General features: G+C 41.6%; 1 protein-coding gene across 16 annotated transcripts in view; it reads left to right on the top strand.

Moving 5' to 3' along the window:
* Nucleotides 1-20,945, top strand: part of ZNF532 (zinc finger protein 532) — a 125,170-nt gene that overhangs the window by 65,204 nt on the left and 39,021 nt on the right. For 11 of the 16 annotated variants that reach the window (XM_055297531.2, XM_063639266.1, XM_055297535.2 and 8 more), the window contains 2 exons: nucleotides 7,715-7,896; nucleotides 12,945-13,121. The exons of 3 other annotated variants lie outside the window; for them this stretch is intronic. In XM_055297531.2, the coding sequence (XP_055153506.1) occupies nucleotides 7,715-7,896; nucleotides 12,945-13,121 (359 nt within the window). The remainder of the gene's footprint in view (nucleotides 1-7,714; nucleotides 7,897-12,944; nucleotides 13,122-20,945) is intronic. 2 more of the 16 variants (XM_055297561.2, XM_063639275.1) reach the window with 1 other exon arrangement.

Genomic DNA, 20,945 nt, shown 5'->3' with positions numbered 1-20,945 from the left:
TACTTTTTATATATTTTTTTGTGTATCCTTCGACTCTGTTGAACTCAGTTATTGGTTTCAGGGGTTTTTTTTGGATAGATGATATTGATTTTTCAGATATCAAAATAGCCTTGCGTTTCTGGAATGAATCCCACTTGGTCAAGCTGCATATTTCTTTTTATATATTTTGAATTATAATTGCTGCTATTTTGTTAAGGAGTTTTGCATCTATATGCATGTAGGTTTCCTTTTTTGTTCTGTTCTTGTTTGGTTTGAGATAGGTTGATACTCACTTTTTAAAGAATTGAGAAGTATTCCCTCCTCTTCAATTTTTCTGGAAGAGAGTGTGTATAATTGGTGTTAATTTTTCTTTGTTTGGTGGAATTCTCCAATGAAACCATCTGGGCCTAGAGATTTCTTTCCTAGGGTTTAAAAAAAACACCTGCTGGGCTGGTGGTGGGGGGAATTGGCAGAGATGAAAATTCCCCTTCGCTACTGGCCTTCTCTGACACCCGCCATCTGGGTAGGGGCATTGGGACAGACAGCTCGTTACAGTCTCAAGAGGGCTGAAGTCTTGGCTGCACCTCTACTTGGCACAGGTTGGGGTGGGGCCGCAGTGTTTTCTGTGGGATTTGGCTGGAGTAGCGCAGTCTTCCTTTAAAAGTTTTCTGTTTTCCTAGGCACCCCTTTCTTGGTGGTTGGCTACAGAGCACAGGCTTTTCTTGGGAATTTTTTTTGTCTCTACCCATTGGCATTTCGGGTTGCTAGCTTCTTCAGCTCAAATCTGGGGTATATGAGGCAAAGAGAAACCCAGGGAACTGACTACCCTGTCATTCCTAGGGTCTTGAGATCCCTAGCTAATCTTTCACTCCACCTTTCAGAGTCCTTTTATGTTTGTTTTATATATAATGTTCAGGGTTTTGAGTTGTACTTAATGGGAGGCATAGGGAAAGTTACTTTTATTCCATTTTCATGAAAGTGGACGTTTTACTCCATGTTTAAAAAAGATCCTAGTGTAGCTGTCCTGTCTTCAAGGAGAGATCTTGTAATTGCATCATTGTGCTCTACTGGAGACTTTCAGACCCCAATCTCTGTTTTTGCAATTAGGCTTCCTGGGAGGGTGACTTTCCATTTGACTTCCTGGGATTTCTGTTGTCTCTGAGTCGAAGACATTTTCTCCACCCAGTGTAAACTTCCTTTCTTAGCCCTGTCTTTAAAAGCAGTTAGGAGTGAGAATTGCTTCTTTTTCCTTTCCCATCTGGTGAGCTGAGCCTCTTTGAAGACCTCAGCCTTTCTCTTAAGAATATACTTCTCTTGATTTAGCTCAGTCACTATCCCCTTTTTTTATCTTTCATTTTATATTTTATTTTTCCCTTGCTATTATTTTGTATTTTGACCTCTGTTTATGTTTTGAACAGAGCCTGTCTCAGTTTCCCCAGGGTGCTTCTCTGCACCTAGCAAAGGGTCTGTCTGCCTGTGAGCACCAGCTGGGGCTGGTCCTCCCACGCCTCTCACCACCTCCCCTTACACATGCCTTTAGCCTTCTGAGACTGCCAGTATGCCATGGGTTAAAGGAATGTTTGGGTGGCATTTGGTGCATTCTCTTTGCCAGTTGCTGCTGCTGCGCCGAGTGTTCTGTAGACAATCTATGCAGAAGTAACAATTGCCAGAGAGACTCAAAAGCATCACTTCCTTATAAACTGGCCTATGCTCAGTGACCCCAAGAGCGGGTCTCTGGTAAGAGCTGTGTTGGAATATATGGTTTTAGCTCGAGGCCCTCTTTGCCATACGTTCCCAAAGCTGTCTTGGGATTTGATCACACTCTGGTACACGATCTGGGCCAGGAATGGAAAGCCTGCTAGGCTGAGGTTAGACTGCCTGCGTGCATCTCGTTACCCCTTGGAGGAGACAGCGGCAGAGGGAGAGAGCCTAGAGGGCTGAGGGCCTTGTGGGGATTACTACTTTCTAGGGAGCATGGAATCAAGCAGTAAATAAAAACAGTTCTGAGCAGCTGACTCTTTAGCCATTAAATCTGCCCCAGTTAGGGGGTTTGTATTCTGATCTATCTGCTTAATAATCCCTGCTTCGGGGTATGTTGAGAAAAGGTAGTGGGCAAGAGACCAGAGGAGCTTTCCTCTTCTCCATGAAGTATTTAAGAGCTGAGGACTGTCGTTTGAATAATTGATATTTTAATGTGTTGGGATGTCATTGCTTCACCTCCTCTTAAAACCATGTCTAAATTTAACCAACTACAGACTGGAAATGTTTTCTGTAACCCCTTAATTTTAAAAACCTGTTTTCTTCTTGTGGAATTTATATCGGCTATAGAATCACAGAATGCTATAGGTCTTTTGGCCAGCCCTTTTATTTTATAATTGAAAAAACAAATGCCCAATTGGTGGCAGAGCTGGGACTCAAGGCAAAGTTTCTGTATTGCTGGTTCATGCTTTCTGCTTCTCTAAGATGTCGAAGCATAGGCTCTTACAGCCGGAGGGACCATAGGAATCACATAAGGATGGATTCTTGGGGTTACTTCCGAGTCACCTTCAAGAGCGTGGATAAAGGTGACACTTGCAGTGGTCCTCATTTTCAGGGATTGCTGGTTCACTTTAGTTTCAGGAACTTTCTGGGCATCGTTAATACAACATACTAACTGTATTCTCGTGAGCAGCCTCTGCTGGTTCTCATTTCTAGATTCCGCTCTGCTCAGACAGCTTCCTCTGGAAACCAGGGAGCTCACCTGAATTCCTCCCCTTCGCCGTCTCCCAAAATACCCTTATTAGCTGAAGACTCGTGACCCTTGGCTTTTGGTCCTGCTCTTCTAAGTGTTTAATTTAAATTTTGGTCAAGACTAGTCCTGTCCTAGTTTATATTTTAGTGTTATCAACGTTTGATTTACCCATATTCTTCAGTAATAAGCATCTAAGTAGATGATATGTGTTGGCCATGTAGCTTTGTGTAAATTTGTTAATTTAACTGTCAACTCTTATTAGGGAATTTTTTGTGCAGCAGAATGATTTGAGGACAAAACCAGCACAACCAGCTAGCTCTGTGAGCAAAAGGTATATAAAGCCAGTTCTGCTGTATTTGCTTGGTATGACTTCCATTTAAGTGAGATCTGAAATGAAATGCTTTCTTTGTGTTCTCAGTGTGGAATTGGACAAAAGTGAAAGCCACAAAACACACTGGTATACTTTTATTATTTTTGGATAATTATACTTTAGGCAGAAGATTATGGAACTTCTTTTAATGAGGTGAGAGTAATTTACTTAGGATCCGGGCTGACTGTTAAGCTGGTATTGTTTCTGCCTTTAGCTCCAATGTTTCATGTTGGTGTAGGCTTTTGGTCTGTTTGAAATTTAAGCATAAATATACAGCCATAAGTTTCTCTAGCCTCTCACTCTCATGTACGTCTCCCAGGCTATTTTTCTGCCTAAAATATGAGCAAAAACACGTAGAATTATTTTTCTTATTACTCAGCTAATTCCTCATCTATTGAAAGAGGATGTCAAGCTTGAACACTCTCTGATTCCTTAACTGGCCACAATGTACCTGGTTCCCCCTTCCCTGTAGCCTGTATTTGCATGCCATTGATCAATTTCAGTGACAGGATTGGATAGAAAAGGCTCAGTAAGAGTACAGTCGGCCGGGCACAGTGGCTCACGCCTCTAATCCTAGCACTTTCGGAGGCCGAAGTGGGCGGATTGCCTGAGCTCAGGAGTTCGAGACCAGTCTGGGCAACATAGTGAAACCTTGTCTCTACTAAAATACAAAAAAATTAGCCGGGCATGGCGGTGTGTGCCTGCAGTCCCAGCTACTTGGGAGGCTGAGGCAGGAGAATTGCTTGAACCTGGGAGGTAGCGGTTGCAGTGAGCTGAGATTGTGCTGTTACACTCCAGTCTGGGCAACAGAGCGAGACTCCGTCTCTAAAAAAAAAAAAAAAAAAGAGTACAGTCATCTCTTAGTTTCCTCAGGTGTTGGTTCTAGGACCCCTTTCAGATACCAACATCTGAGAATGCTCAAGCCCCTGTTATAAAATGGCATAGTATTTGCATATAACCTAAGCACATCTGCCTGTGTCCTTCAAATCGTCAAGATTACTTATAATATCTAATAGTGTAAATATAAATAGTTGTTATATGGTATTTTTTATTGTTGTATTGTTATTTTTTATTTTTTTCCCCAAATATTTTTGATCTGTGGTTGATTGAATACATAGATGCAGAACCTCGGGATACAGAGAGTTGATTGTAATTGCAAAGCGTGGAATATGGGTGCTTTTCAGCTTTATTTTCCTATAGCTTTCTGGTATTACCTATTGAAAAGTAATGTTTACTTTAAAAAGTAACAGTTTAACTGAGCAAATAAGGCTGCCCTAGAATAGAAATTAACTGTTTATTACCTAAATACCGAAAACATTTATCCATTTTTAGATGACGTAAGTAAAATGTCAAGACACACATAAAACCACTTAGGTGCCCTTTATTATGCTTTCTTCTATTGAAAAGGCAGTTACTGTCACATTAAACTGCTTTATCCTCTACTAAGTAGCTTCAGCTTGTGTAGTAGAGTGTTAGAATTTTAAGATATATTTTAATTTACTTGATTAAAAAAAGTAAGGAAAGTCAGTCATTACAGGCCACAAAGAAGTCCTTTTCTGCTCTTATGCTCAAATACATCCCCCAAACCCAGAGGATGTTCATCATTTTCATGAATTCAAAGCATTCCAGAAAAGCTAATAGAAGATACTCCTTTGTGCTGTGAAAATGCATCACCACTATCATGGGAAGCAGGGATGACAAGTTTTCTGTAACAGGAACAGTGAATACAACTTGAGGGAGTACAGTTAAGCAAATGCTGTCATATGAGTTTAAAACTATTGATACCATGCAAACATCAAGGAGGAGGATGTCTCCAACCAAAATAGCATGTTTTTTTTCTCAAAATGGAATGGAGCCAGCACGGTGGCTCACACCTGTAGTCCCAGCACTTTGAGAGGCCAAGGCAGGAGGATCGCTTGAGGCCAGGAGTTTGAGACCAGCCTTGACAATATGGTGAGACCCTGTCTGTACAAAAAAAATGTGAACATTGGCTGAGTGTGGTGGCATGTGCCTGTGGTCTCAGCTATTGGGGAGGCTAAGGAGTGAGGATTGCTTGAGGCCAGGAGGTGGAGTCTGCAGTGAGCTGTGATCACACCACTGTACTCCAGCTTGGGCAACAAAGTGAGACACTATCTCAAAACAACAACAACAACAAAAACAAAACCCAAACGAAATGGAGTCAAGGAGTAGAGGAGGCAGGTAAATAAAGATAGAAATGCGGGAGTAACTAAGTGTCTGTACGTGGATATGCATGCATCTACAGAAACTAAAGGCAAGGTCTCTAGTGTCCAGCATGATTCCCCAGAGACCATTTTCTCCCACTTCAGGAATTGCAAAGTATGAAAGCATTTTGATTTGAGGCTGTAGTCCCTATGACTCCCTCTTTCTCCTTGTGCTTCTGTATCGATAGTGGGCAAGGAACCTCAGCTGATGGGAACGAGTGAGCGCAGAGTGCTACAGTTGGGGTGGAGAGACATGATGATGATACATTCCAATGAATTTAAGTAATTCCTAGTGCATCTTATATGTATTGTGAAGGATAACCATATGTAGTATATCGTGATGAAAATGTGAAAATTTTTTTCAGAGAACACTGTGCTTTTTAGATTTTCTTTCCATTTTCTACCGTTCTAAAAGTAGTGCAATCACATTACTTTAGATAAAAGAGAAGCAGCAGGGGAGGGGACTCACCTCTACTCTGACATGCCGTGGTCATTGTTGGCATTCAGGTATATTTGCTAATGGTTTTCCCTGTGTGTTTTTGTTTATTCATTCATTATATCCCCACCCCACTCCTAGACTCCAGTTCAAATCCTGGTTCTTCCACTTAATAGGTATGGAGCCTTGGGCAAGTTTCTTAACTTTACTAAGCCTCATTTCCTTATCTGTAAAATGGAGGTATTATCTGCTTCATAGGTTATGAGAATTAAATGAGATGATGTACTTCAATTTACTTAATGTATTTAAAATACCTAGCTTACCATTTGACTCATGGTAGGATGGGACCAATCTATATATTTTAATATATATATACCCACACATGCATGTACATGTGTATGTATATATGTATGTATATAAATGTGTGTGTATACATATATATATATATATATATATAAATGTTTTTTGACTTCTTTTAGTATAGAAAATGCTAACTTTATTCCCAAGTAAGTGCAAGACATTTTAAGATGCCTGTGGAAGTTCAGACGTCGTAATTCCCTGCCTGGGACTGTGTGAAGGTAGATAGAAGACTTTAGTTCACAGAAACAAATGGTTACCTGTGGTAATGTAGATGTTAACCGGATCTGTTATTAATGAATCTGTTGACTGGTTTTCCTTGCTGTGGCTTGTTCTAACCTTTGAAATATGTGTTATGAGAAAAGGAGTGCTATTTTTTTAATGATGCTAACTTCATCAAAGCTACCTGTAATGTTCCTATTTTGTGATTATAATAAACATTTTATGGGATAAAATTTGTATTTTAGTCCTTTCAGGAGAAAATCAAGAAAGAATTTTCAAGTGAGTTTCCTATTTTTCTTAGTCTAAGTCACTTGGAAGTTTAAACCTTAATTTTTGGACGTGCTTCAAAAACTAGAAGAATAAAAAAAGTCTTTTTAAAATTTCTTAACTGTTGTCAATATAAACAAATGCTTTAAATCTTACCAAGAATCTATATTTTGAGGCTTTCTTTGGCTTTAATACAAATTGTACATTTTAGAAGATGGTAGATAATTTGTCTTTGCATGAATGTCTGAAAGTATTTAAACACAGTTCATGTCATATGCTATGTGAGGTTTATTTTTGGGGTGGAAGTAATAAGTCCTCAGTTTATGTTTACTTGAAGTTTTTTTGGTTTTGTGTTTTTAAAAATATACCATGTTTAGTGCCGATATCTAAGAGGATGAAAAATAGTGTTTTGGGTTTTCCTGGATAGTTAATGATATAGAGCCTTTTCCAAAGACTATTTCACCCTTAATTTTATTTTATACATAATCAGATTTTAAGCTCTATAAAATTTTAATTTAATGTCTAAATTTATATACTCGAACTTGAGTTCCTTGGTTTTAATTATAAATTATATCATGGCCAGATCATCCATTTAAAGGCCAATTTAAGTGCAAAAAGAACAAATAATTGCTGTAGCCATTCTTTTGCATTCCTGTATTTCAGATTTCAAATAACTGATCGGGGAACAATTGGATTAGCTTCTAATTAATTTTTATTATTTTGGAGAAAGGTTTTTATGAATTGTGAGGACTGTGACTACTGTCAAGATACGTATGCCTATAAACTTGTTACTATATATTGAAGTCATTTGCTCACATAAATTTGTAAGAATACCTCTTTGCCCTAAGCAAAATGCAAAAGTAATGGAATTGGAACTCTGCTAAAACGGGTGTTTTTAGCTCATACTTTGAGATGAGCCTGACTACATAGCACATACTGTGATTTTACAGGATAAAGAATTGTACGCTGGACATGTAACTTTCAAGTTGGCTTTTCCCTTGGGCTTAGAATCAATTACTATAGTGTTTGAAATGAAGGATATATAATTATCTGGAGGTTTAACCAAGGTTCTTTGCATATTAGAAAGTACTTAGTAGGACCAACCCTGTTTCCCCCTTTGGTTTGTTTAGAAGACTTGCACTATCTGCCAGATGCTGCTTCCTAACCAGTGCAGTTATGCATCACACCAGAGAATCCATCAGCACAAATCTCCCTACACCTGCCCTGAGTGTGGGGCCATCTGCAGGTCGGTGCACTTCCAGACCCACGTCACCAAGAACTGTCTGCACTACACGAGGAGAGTTGGTTTTCGGTCAGTATATCATTCACTTATGTGCAAGTAAAACTCGTTCACTTACAACCGCACAGCATTTTGAGTGGTTTGCACACACAGTTTTCTGGGTCATATGGTGATACCTCGATTAACAGATCCTCTGGGAACCTAGCTCGTTTGTAGAGTCCATCTGTTTGAATCCTCTTAATGTAATATTGGCCCTGCTGGTCCACACAAAGTGGAGGGTCATGGGGCCCGTCCTTTTAGGCACAGTCTTGCATGTGTGCAGGTGTGGCTTTGACTGTCAGCTTTTTTTGTTTCTGTACCCTTTGTAGCAGACTTTTGTTATCATACTCTTTGCATTTTAACCCCTGCAAGAAAACTATACATTCCGCACCTCTTAATATTTCCCCTTCTCTAATGAAAACAGAAATAGTGCGATGGTCTTTTACTTTTATTTTGTCCACATTGAAGGATGGGGTGTATGTCCCAGCCTTGCACTCCAAATAACCTCCTCCTCCTCCCCACTCGTCCTCCTCCCCTCTCCTCCTCTCCCTCCTCCATTTCTCCTCCTCCCTCTCCCCCCTCCCTTCTCTCCCCTTCTCCTTCCCCCTCCTCCTTCCCTCTCCCTCCTCCCCCTTACTCCTCCTCCCCTCTCCTCCCTTACTCCTCCTCCCCTCTCCTCCCTTCCTCCTCCCCCTTCCTCCTACTCCCTCTCCCTCTTACTCCCTCTCCCTCCTCCCCACTCCACCTCCTCCCTCTCCCCTTCTCCCTCCTCTGCATTTCCTCCTCCTCCCTTCTCCCCCCTCCCTCTTCCCCCCCTTCCTCCTCCTCCCTCTCCCCCTTCGAGTTCTCTCATTCCTCCCTTGTCTCTTCTGCATATCTTCACTGTGGTCCCTTTTACTGTCCCTCAGGATTCTCAGATGTGCATTGTACAACATCTGGCAAATCTAATGTTAGCTAGTGATGAATGGTTATACACTTGAACTTTTTTCTCCATCTTATGACCTTCCTGTGCCTTTTATATTTTCACTAAGAAGATTCCACCAAGAAAAACATGTCACTGATACACAGTGTCTTTGTTAATAGAGGTATTACTGTATTATATGTTTATCTTAACATTAAGTATTTGCTTACCTGGTAACTTTGTTAGATTGTTACTATGCAGTGATTTTTTTTTTACCTGTAATAAATTATGTTTAATAAAAATGAAGTCCAGTTGGCATGATTTGATGGTTTTATTTAAGTTTAGGTTATGGTATCATCAATTCCTAGGTGGTTCTGCCCAGTTTTGCATTAAAAACACTAAGCTATGAGACTTAACTTCACATTTTATCTCATGCCTCCAAACTTGTAATGCACAAATGTTTTATGGATTGAGATCTAGCCTGGTGGAAACCTTTGGCTTGGAAATCAAGAAACCAGTTTTCTTGTACCACTTCTGCCAGTAACTAATTATGTGGTAATTCACGTATTCTTTCTGTGCTGTGGTGCCTCTGTCTGTAAAACTGGTGCATGGTCTGCCTCCAGCTCCACTGGGATGTTACTGAGCAAAACAGGATAATCAAAGGTGCCCTAGATCTGCAAAGTCCATGCAGAATAATACTTTTCGTTCTTGCCATCACGTTTTGAAACTATTATTAATGGATTATGTGTTTAATAATAGAAAGCAGCTCTGCAGCACTTCCCAAGTGCTCTTCTTTGCACTGATGTCAAATTTTTCTCAAATGTTTAGTTTTTCTAATATAATGAAAGTTGGTATGATTAAAGGAAGTATGACTTCTTCAATTTTAGCTATTGCTGATATCTTTCCTAAATTAAAACAGAAGCTCCACATGCGGGCTGAAAGTAATCAACTCACTTGGGAAAAGACCATCCTTGCTCTTCTGTTCTTTTGCCCTACTCACAGAGTTGTTCAAATTTGGTATTTTGAATTGCAGATTTCAAGTTGTTAACCAAAAATTTTGTGTTAAATGTAGATTTTTTTTCTCCCTGGACTTGAGGCTGTATGGGGCTGGTAAACAATGATGTGTTGTGAAGTTTAGTTCATGTTGACTGCTCCTTTAGAAGAGAGGAGCATTTTTAAATGTAATTCTTTTCCTCTGCTACTTCATATAATGGTCTACGTTCATGTTTAAGTGGGGCTTAGTAGCCCCGTGGCCTTGTCATGTTTTTTGCTCTCTTTGGCTCTATAGTTACTCATTTTCAATATGTCTTTTCTTTAGCCAGAGGAGTGTAATGTAGCAGCACGGTTCCCATGCGTTACTTTGTCTTGTCTTGGTGCAGTGTGCCTTGCTGTCTCTCCTCTTGCTCATATTACATCTCCCAAATATCGATGGGTCATCCCTGGCTCCTGGTTAACTTAGTAAAAGTTATATATTGATACAAGTCAAATATTTTTTCTGAATTTTCCTGCCTCTTGATTCACTGGACTGTATATCTAGAAAGGGGAATGGTTATAGGATTTTATACTGTAAACATTTTTTTTTAATTCAAAAAATAAACTTTATTGCTCTCCAGAACAGGACTTCAGGGTATTACATATTTCTTAGTAGACAGGATTTTTCTTTTTTTTTTTTTTTTTTTTTTTTTTTTTTTTTTGAGACAGAGTCTCGCTCTGTCGCCCAGGCTGGAGTGCAGTGGCGCGATCTCGGCTCACTGCAAGCTCCGCCTCCCAGGTTCACGCCATTCTCCTGCCTCAGCCTCTCCGAGTAGCTGGGACTACAGGCGCCCGCCACCACGCCCGGCTAATTTTTTGTATTTTTAGTAGAGACGGGGTTTCACCATGGTCTCGATCTCCTGACCTCGTGATCCGCCCGCCTCGGCCTCCCAAAGTGCTGGGATTACAAGCGTGAGCCACCGCGCCCGGCCAGTAGACAGGATTTTTCATAGCATTAAGATACTGTATGAGTTGTTCGAAGTCTGCCTTTCTTTGTCTTATTTACATCCCCCATTGGCCTCTGTTGCCCCCTGAAACTCCTCTTCTTCCTGTAGGCAGATGTTTTACGACTTTTTAAAATACCCTGCTTTCATTTCTTACATTAAGGAGGGTTTCCCTTGGCCTCCATGGTGTTCTCTGGATTGAGTCATAGCCACTTCCTCTTGCTTCAAAAAATTCCATCTTTATTTTAGGTACTTCCTTTTTATTTGCTGTACATTAAACCTTCCTCTCACTCCGAGTGACTTTAGGTAATTATTGCTTTTCTCTGTATTCCTTTTTGTCCTTCCCGGGTCTTTTGCCCTTTGAACACCATCTCTCTATCCTTCATGGGAAAATCTTCTGTTTATAGTTTATGGTGTGGTGGGTCCTTCAGTTTCATTAATTACTCATCTACTTTTGTTTTACATAATCTTCCTCTTTCATGGGAGTTGTAGGCTTCTAGGTTTGGGAAGAGCTAAAAATGATCTATTTTAACTCTTCTCATTTTACAAAATGAGTAACTGGCCCAGAGAGGAGCATTAACCTGTTCAAGACAACTCAGTAAGTTAACCCAAAATAGTTTCAGTATGCTTGGGTGGCTCTATTGCCCGAAATACCAGTTCAAGTAGATAGGCTAGAGAGGCTGTCCTTTTATTCTCCTATTGTTATTTAGTGTTTAAACATAGCTGTTGCTGAACATAATGCCTTAAGTCACTGGAAATGCTAATGCGTTAGTTATGATTTTTAACAGAATGTTTGCAAAGCCTAAATAGAATGCATACAGTCCAGAACATGCCACTCCTATGTAACTTTGGAAGCATCTCCATGATTCAGAAGAGAGGTTCTAAGAATAGAAACATCTTAGATTGTCATAGAAGTCTTTGGACACTGCGCCCTGGAAACCAGGCCCTGTCTGCAGTCTTCCTTCCCTGGGTAGCTCACATCTGGGAGCACGTATGTTCAATTCTATTAGAGGTATATTTCTGGAGACTTTTGTACCTGCAGAGAGACCACTCTTAAATAGTTTTCAGGTGTGAATAAGGAAGACTTGGTCATCAAGTGGAGGTGTTGTAAGTGTTGCTTAGAGTCTTTGTGTGAAAAAGACGAGATAGAGGAGAAATGTATCTTAGATTTAAAGTTTGTCTTCGTTGGATTATATTTGAGCAAGGAATGAGCTAATTGTGAGATTATTAGAAATTCAGAAAGTAAGGAGGTTAGCTAGACAATTTTTTTTAGAGATGCTGAATTTTCAGAGGTTTATAATTCATGCAATTTCTTAAACAAATGCAAGTGTACTTAAATTTATTTTCTAGGAGACAAAACACCTAGGTGGTTGACCTTCTCTATCCTGTGGACCACCATGAACCCCACATACACTGACCACATCAGTGTGTACCAGGAAACAGTGGGCCGAGGCCTTGGAGCCAGAACTTCTTTGTTCCTCTCTGCCCCTCTGTTCTTGGCATGTAGGTTTAGACACTGAAGATTTCTTCCATTAGAAATGCTATTTGGGTCCTGGAGATGGGTAGGAAACTCAGGGCCCTGGTGCCAGAATCCAGCATATGTAGGCCTCTCCAGAAACAGTGGTCTGGAGACTTGACATCCATTCTTAAAAATGTTAAAGATACTCCAGAAATAGACCATTTGAGTTTTATTTTTCATCTTCATGATCTTTTCTCTTAAACATATAAAAATAGGCTGGGCATGGTGGCTTACACCTATAATCCCAGCATTTTGGGAAGCTGAAGTGGGCGAATCACTTGAGGCTAGGAGTTTGAGACCAGCTTGGCCAACATGGCAAAACCCCATCTCTACTAAAAATACAAAAAGTAATTGGGCATGGTGGTACACACTTGTCATCCCAGCTACTTGGGAGGCTGAGGCACGAAAATTGCTTGAACCTGGGAGGTGGAGGTTGCAATGAGCCGGGATCACACCACTGCACTCCAGCCTGGGTGACAGAGCGAGAGCTTGTCTCAAAAAAAAACCCACAAAAAAACATAAAAAAAATAAGTTGATTTATAATAGGAAAAAAACTAAAATATACTTCCGAAGGGCCGTTAAAAACCTAAAAGGGCTATGAAAGTGTGTTCATCTCACCCAGTTTTTGCAGTTACACGTGTGTTATGGTCTTGTGCTAATGACCGTGTGTTTATTTTTCTAACAGATGTGTGCATTGCAATGTTGTGTACTCTGATGTGGCTGCTCTGAAGTCTCACATTCAAGGTTCTCACTGTGAAGTCTTCTACAAGTGTCCTATTTGTCCAATGGCGTTTAAGTCTGCCCCAAGCACACATTCCCACGCCTACACACAGCATCCTGGCATCAAGATAGGAGAACCAAAGTAAGTCATACCGACTTTCGAGTTTTACTCCACTGCTTTATTAGCAATTTAGAGGCAAGATAGTAGTTGTTCTATTGAATAACATTTACCAAGATCTGAAAAATTATGCAGCTATGCCAATTTTGATGCTTTATGAAATATAGCTCATAGCTCATCCAAACCTTTCTGTTCTTTCCAGGTAAAGACCTTGTCCAAAAATGTTACCTATTTATGCTCTTGTCACGAATTTTTGCTCAACAAGTAAATATTTATATATTTTTTCTTAAGATGAATTTTTTTTTTTTTTTGAGACTGTCTCGCTCTGTTGCCCAGGCTAGAGTGCAGTGGTGCAATATCTCGGCTCACTGCAACCTCCGTCTCCTGGGTTCAAGCAATTCTCCTGCTTCAGCCTCCTGAGTAGCTGGGACTACAGGTGTGTGCCACCATGCCTGGCTAATTTTTTGTATTGTTAATAGAGATGGGGTTTCAACGTGTTAGCCAGGATGGTGTCGATCTCCTGACCTCGTGATCCACTTGCCTCGGCCTCCCAAAGTGCTAGGATTACAGGCGTGAGCCATGGCGCCCAGCCTCTTAAGATGATTTTTAACAACTCCTAGGAAAACTATTTTTTAGAAACCCTGTCATCTTTAAATTTTTCCATAGTTCCTTTTTTATAGGGTACACTTTTGCTTAAAAAGTAATATTTTTAAGATGAAGGCAACTGAAGACACTGGTTACTGAATTTAACTTCATAGCCAGTATAAGTCCCTGATTAGTAAATTTTTTTTTTGCCTTAATCTTGCTCTTAATTTGATTGATTTTTGCTTTGTGGAGTATTTAATAATGAAGTGGTTCTTTAGCAAAAAGGGGCTGCCTGCCTGCAGTACGGGCAGCTTAACAAAGAGGAGGGAGTGTGGGCACTGGAGCCAGTCGGAATCCTGCCACCCACTGGCTGGGTGACCTGGGACCTGCACTGTCTCAGCGGCCATCTTCTCCCCTATGAAGTGAGGATCCTGCTTAAGTGAGATTGAGATGAGATGATGTATTTAAAATGTGTAGCACAACAGTGCCTGTGTCTGGAGCATAGAGGGCTCTGTCAGCATTAGTTCCTTCCTGTGTGTCTTCGCTCCCTCCTTGTGCACACAGAACTGAATTAATGCTCCTGGTTGTGCTCATTTTATTCCTGGATTAGTTATGGCAACATAGAGTTTGATCATTACAAGAAGCTAGATTTGCTGTCCAAATCTGTTGGTGTGTTTTTGCCCATAACTCCATAATTAAGGAAGTATTAGGGGGAAGATATGCAGATATGCCATATTTTAGACACACACACGCACACACACACACACACACACTCTCTCTCTCTCTCTCTCCTGGCTTTTGTTGAAACATTTAGTTTTGGGGAAATGTGATTGAATATTACAGAAGTGACTGTTTTATCAAAAAAAAAAAAAAAAAAAACCATGTTGAAGTTTAATTTTACTTTAGTAGGACCTTCATTCTGATCTTTGTAGGCTGATCCCAAAATGAAACACATTACAAATTAAGGAATCTATACATGTCTTGATGTCTTGACTCTGAAGATGGGGATTAGTGAATTTTAGTGTCTTCAGTTTTCAGGACTGTTAGACTTCTGGGTACTAATGCAGCCTTTCCTTCTGGGATGAATACAGTTTTTATTTGGTTCTTTATTAAAATAAATAAAATTTGATTGTCAGAAATGTGTGTGACATCTGGAACAGTAGTTGTTACCTCAGAATGTAAGGAAGCAAATGATTAAAATAGGCTAAAACAGTTTTCTTCAAATTTGGGTATTGTATAGAAAACAGTTATTCCAGTGTTTTCTTTTCTCTCTCTCTCTCTCTCTTTTTTTTTTTTTTTTATGAGACCGAGTCTCATTCTGATCCAGACTGGAGTGTGATCACACCTCACTGCAGCCTTGACCTCCTGGGCTCAGGTGATCCTCCTGCCTCAGCCTTTCTAGTAGCTGGGACCACAGGTGCACACGCACACCACCACGCCTGGCTGATTTTTAAGTTTTCTGTAAAGATGGGATCTTGCCGTGTTGCCCAGTCTTGTCTTGAACTCTTGGGTTCAAGCAGCCCTCTCAAAGTGCTGGGATTGCAGGTGCGAGCCACTGTACCCGGTCCCAGTATTTTCTTTTCTTTTCTCTTTTCTTCTTTTTTTTCTTTTCTTTTCTCTTTTCTTCGTTTCTTTTCTTTTTTTCTTTTCTCTCTTCCCCTCACCTCCCTTCCTCTTTCTTTCTTTTCTTTCCATCTTTCTTCCTTCCTTTTCCTTCCTTCCTTCCTTCCTTCCTTCCTTCCTTCCTTCCTTCCTTCCTTCCCTCCCTCCTGTCCGTCCGTCCTTCCTTCCTTCTTTTTCTTTTCTTTTCTTTTTACTCCCCCCCACCCCACTCCCCCGCCACCCCCCATCTGGCTGTGTTGCCCAGGCTGGAGTGCAGTGGTGCGATCTCAGCTCACTGCAAGCTCTGCCTCCTGGGTTCAAGATATTCTCCTGCCTCAGCCTCCTGAGTAGCTGGGACTACAGGCGCCCACCACCACGCCTGGCTAATTTTTTGTATTTTTAGTAGACGGGGTTTCACCGTGTTAGCCAGGATGGTCTCGATCTCCTGACCTCATGATCCGCCCGCCTTGGCCTCCCAAAGTGCTGGGATTACAGGTGTGAGCCACTGCGCCCGGTCTTCCCTCCCTTCCTTCCTTCCTTCCTTCCTAAGTGCAAGCCTAAAAATAGGTACTGTATTTTAAATTATAAAAGTGAAACAAATTTATGGAAGAAGTGGTTAACAAAAACTCCAAAGCCGGTGAAAGATATGAAAGATAAGTTAATCGCATGGATTCAGTGTGAGGGCTGGTCTGGCTGCCTGGAGCCCTCACTCGCAGCGTGACTGTGGCGATGAGGGCTGCTGCACCAGCTCTGTTGGGCCCAGTAGGCCTGTACTGCAGTGTTCCCGGAGATAACCCTCCCTCACCCCCTTTTCCAATTAAAGCTAAGGTAAAAGCTTTCATCCTCTGGCTGTTTGGCCTACATTTGACCCAAAGGTTTCTTTTGGCATTAAATCCATCTCTATTCTGTTTACATCAGTCCAAAATGACTAAATAGTCCCAGCTCAGGCAGTGAAATTCCCCAGCAGTATTTGTTTAACAGGTGGTTATACAAATGACATAAATGTATGCAAATGATTTGCATTAATGTTTTAAATGATCAGTGTTAAAATAACCTCTCACCCGTTTTTCTTAGAGAACATATGGATGTGTGAAAATATACCCGTGAAGTCCTACAGTCCCAGCATCCCAGTTCAAAAAGCATGGCACACGATTTTTGTTTAATTTACTGCGTTTACCGTGTACTGGGTACTGTTGTAAGCACTTTGTTTCTTGTTTTCCAGTGTGTGGGCAGGCATAGTACCCTGCTGTTTAAAAGGAAACTTTGAGTACACCTTAATATTTTCTGGATAATTTGAGATCATTTTGAATGTCCATTACTATATCTTTTTTTTTTTTTTTTTTTTTTTGAGACGGAGTCTTGCTCTGTCACCCAGGCTGGAGTGCAGTGGCGCGATCTCTGCTCACTGCAAGCTACGCCTCCTGGGTTCTCGCCATTCTCCTGCCTCAGCCTCCTGAGTAGCTGGGACTACAGGCTCCCGCCACCACACCCGGCTAATTTTTCTGTATTTTTAGTAGAGCCGGGGTTTCACCATGTTAGCCAGGATGGTTTCGATTTCCTGACCTCGTGATCCACCCGCCTCGGCCTCCCAAAGTGCTGGGATTATAGGCATGAGCCACCGTGCTCGGCCTTTTTTTTTTTTTTTTTTTTTTTTTTTACTTTTTTTGAGATGGAGTCTCGCTCTTTTGCCAGGCTGTAGTGCAGTGGTGCAATCTTGGCTCACTGCAACCTCTGACTCCCTGGTTCAAGTGATTCTCCTACCTCAGCCTCCTGAGTAGCTGGAATTACAGGCACACGCCACCACGTCCAGCTAATTTTTGTATTTTTAGTAGAGATGAGGTTTCTCTATGTTGGCCAGGATGGTCTCAATCTCTTGACCTTGTGATCTGCCTGCCTCAGCCTCCCAAATTGCTGGGATTATAGGTGTGAGACACCACGCCTAGCCTATATCTTATGGTAATAAAGTTTTGTGTCTGCTTCTATTTTTTCCTTGACTGCTGATTAACAGCAGTTTCTTTTGCTGTGCCTTCCTTTTATTTGCAATTTCTAAATGTATATAAGTGGAGAAATGAGAACTTCAAAATAAGAATTGTATAAGAGACAAAAGTTTTTGAACATGTTCCTAAGAAGTAAAACATGCAAAATTAGAATAGAAGCATGAGAGAGGTGTATGGAGTCAGAGGAAGCTGAATTTGAACTTTGGCCCTAGAATCTGTTTAACACCAAGCAGATTATCTAGTCTGCTAAGTCTTGGTGTCCCATCTGTGAAATGGCAGCAGTGTCATCTACCTAACTGTGGCTGTGGGGATTAGGTATATGACGTGGAGGGTGGTGCTTTGCCCCTTGTTGGATTCAGTTGATGGTAATGTAGGAGGTTTATGGCAGCAATTTCAAAGCTTGGAGTCTTTTATTTATTTGTTGTGACACCTGTTTGAAGTATTCTGGAGAGTTTGTTGCTGTAAATTTGACCTGAGTATGGGTATTTGGTTTTAGCTTTTTATTTTTTTCTCTTTCTCCTTCCTTTCCCGCTCCCCCTCTCCTCTCTCTCTCTCTTCCCTCTTCTCCTTCCCGTACTGCCTTTGTTGTGGTGTAGTCACCCTGCTACTCATCCAATCTTGCATTTAGGATTAGGTCCAGACTTCCAGGTTTGGCTTTCAAAGCCCTGCACAACTCTAAAGCACCCCCTCTGGGCACTCCCACACCCCTGGGAGTCCAGCCACACTGGGGTTCTCACTGTTGCCCAGCAAACCGTGCCCAGTAGACCCCTGCCTTTGTGCAGAGTGGTCTCTCCATCTTGAATGCTGCCCCTCCTCTCTGCCTGGCAGCCCATCTCCCTGGGGATTTTCCATTTTCATTGGAGAGTTTGCTTCATCCTCAGATTCTCCTCCTAAAAGACATGTCTGTGAGGTTTGTCGTATTTGGACTTTAAAAAAAAAAATCAGCTGCAGTTTATAATGGATTTTATCCTACAAGAAAAGCTGGAAGAACATGGAGAGAATGCGTGCATCTTTTTCCCCCAGATTCCTCAGTTGTTAGCGTTGCAGTCATTGGTCTGTCTCCCTCTCTGCTTTGTATTTAGGAGGAAAGGGGGACCATGATGTAAATACTTTGGTGTGTTTTGCTTTCTTCCATAAAAGGAACTTGTGTAAGTAACCTCCATGCAGCCCCCCAGTCAGGAAGTCATTGTTGATTACAATACCATCCAATTCATTGACTTCATCCAGATTCCTCCCAGTTGCTACGTGTGTCTTTCTCCTCTCTGGTCCGAGATCTTATCTGGGTTTAAATTTTGGATTCACTTGTGCTGCCTTATCAGTGTCCTTCCATCTGAAGCAGTTGCTCAGTGTCCCCTGTTCTCATGTCTTTGGCCGTCCAAAAGGGGACCCAGGCCTCTCCTGTGGCTGACCCTCACTTGGTCTGTCACTGCGCTCTCATTGCTGGACTCAGGCATGTGCTCTTGGCGGCAATGCCTGGGCCATGATGCCATGCTTTTCTCAAAGGATCACTCTGGGGGCAAGGGCGTCATCCACCTGTCCTACAAGGTAGTGGTGATGCCGCCCTTCATCATCGAGGCAAGGCAGTGTCTGCCTGGTTTCTCCATTATAAAGTCACCATTCTCCCTTTTATATGTTAGTATTTTGTGGGGAGGGATTCTGATATTACACAACAACCTGCTCAGCCTCCTCAGAATGATAGCTACGTAAATAGGTGGTCTCCTGTTTTACACTTTGTTATTAAGACAGCACACCCAAACAACAGAATCCCTCCGCAAAGGAATGTAGCATGAACAAAATGAGCTGTGGCGTAGCTGTGAAATAGTGATTTCTCAAAATGTGAAAATTGAGTTCTGAGCAATTTCTTAGCCTAGCTAGTAAATCTCAGTTCTTTTCTTGAGGCTATCCTTATTATTATTATTATTATTTTGAGACGGAGTCTCCCTCTGTCACCAGGCTAGAGTGCAGCAGCGTAGTCTCGGGTCACTGTAACCTCTGCCTCCTGGGTTCAAGCGATTCCCCTGCCTCAGCCTCCCAAGTAGCTCGGACTACAGGTGCACGCCACCAGGCCCAGCTAATTCTTTTTTGTATTTTGGTAGAGACAGGGTTTGACCATGTTGGCCAGGTTGGTCTCGATCTCCTGACCTCGTGATCCGCCTGCCTCGGCCTCCCAAAATTCTGGGATTACAGATGTGAGCCACTGTGCCTGGCCAAGTCTGTCCTTTTTAAAACAATTGTACTATGCCAATTACAGAAAAAACAGGAAGTAGAGACAAAAAAAAGCAATAAAAATACATATACTGTCATCCAGCAGAGATGCTGACAATCTTATGCCTTCTCTTTTCTATGCCCTTTAAAAAATGTGATCATATCATACATTCTATCTTGTTATCTTCTGTTTTAATTTGCATGAAAATCTTTCCATGCCATTGGTATAGGTCTGTGACATCATTTTAAAAAATCTTCATATAGTTTTTTTTTTTTTTTTTTGAGACGTAGTCTTGCTCTGTTGCCCAGGCTGGCATACAGTGGCGTGATCTCAGCTCACTGCAACCTCTGTCTCCTGGGCCCAAGCAATTCTTGTGCCTCAGCCACCTGTAGCTACCACACTCGGCTAATTTTTTGTATTTTTAGTAGAGATAGGGTTTCGCCCTGTTGCCCAAGCTAGTCTCAAACTCCTGAGCTCAGGCAATCCGCCTGCCTCAGCTTCCCAAAGTGCTGGGATTACAGGCATGAGCCACCACGCTGGCCTAGTTTTCTATTTAACCATTTATTTATACTCTTGGACATTTGGGCTGTTGACAACACTAAGCAGTTTCAAACAGGGAGGAAGTGAACATCTTTGTCACACCTGCTACAGTTAGTGATGACAAATGATTAGTATACAACATTGTGCTGCATTGTACGGCCCTGAAAGCCTTGTCTGCTCCTCAACACCCCCTCCCCCAAGGGTACTTATGCTCTGCAGTAAAGTAACTAACATCTCAAGACCTTGTAAAAACAGGCCAATCCAGTTAAACTTATAAATCTTATGGGGAAAAAGAGAAAAAAATTACATCTGTAACTTTGGACAGAGAATTGCACAGTGAGGTTTGAAGCTACATGGGAAGTCCTCTCTCAGGGCCCTGAGAGAGGAAAGGCAGGTGGTTTTAGGAGGCATTCCGTTCTTCACCTTTGCCGTAGGAGTACCAGGTAAAACCTCAATTTCTCTCTTCTCATTTCTGACCCTCACATCCAGTCGGCTTTTCTCTGACCTTTTCCTAAGCGGCTCCTTAGAATTCTTTGTGCTCATTCTCACAGTTCTCCAGAGGAAATAGAGATGCCCATAGGCCCTTTCCTGTGCGCCAGGGTGACCCAGAGCGGTGACTAAAAAATGGTGACCTGCTGCCATCAGAACCGTTCTCAAATGACCAATCACACATCCATTGGAGGCAGAGGCCGGCGGCAGGGTAGATGCAGCCCTTTACCGTCTCAAGACGTCTCCTGCCCTCGTTTCAGTAGAGAGTGTGGATGGGCAGGAGGGATTATGTTCAGAAGGTTCAGGTCTACTGAATTCATTTGAGGAGGCTGCTTGTTAGTAACATATTCGTCATGGAAATAGTTTGTAGGAGACAAGTGAATATTTTAAATCATTTTAAGCATAAGAAACATTCAAGCATTGTTGAAA

This window comes from Symphalangus syndactylus, chromosome 1 (genome assembly GCF_028878055.3).
Source record: "Symphalangus syndactylus isolate Jambi chromosome 1, NHGRI_mSymSyn1-v2.1_pri, whole genome shotgun sequence".
NCBI classification, from domain to species: domain Eukaryota; kingdom Metazoa; phylum Chordata; class Mammalia; order Primates; family Hylobatidae; genus Symphalangus; species Symphalangus syndactylus.
The sequence above is the reverse complement of the archived record's forward strand: the minus strand, read 5'-3'. Positions and strand labels throughout refer to the sequence as shown.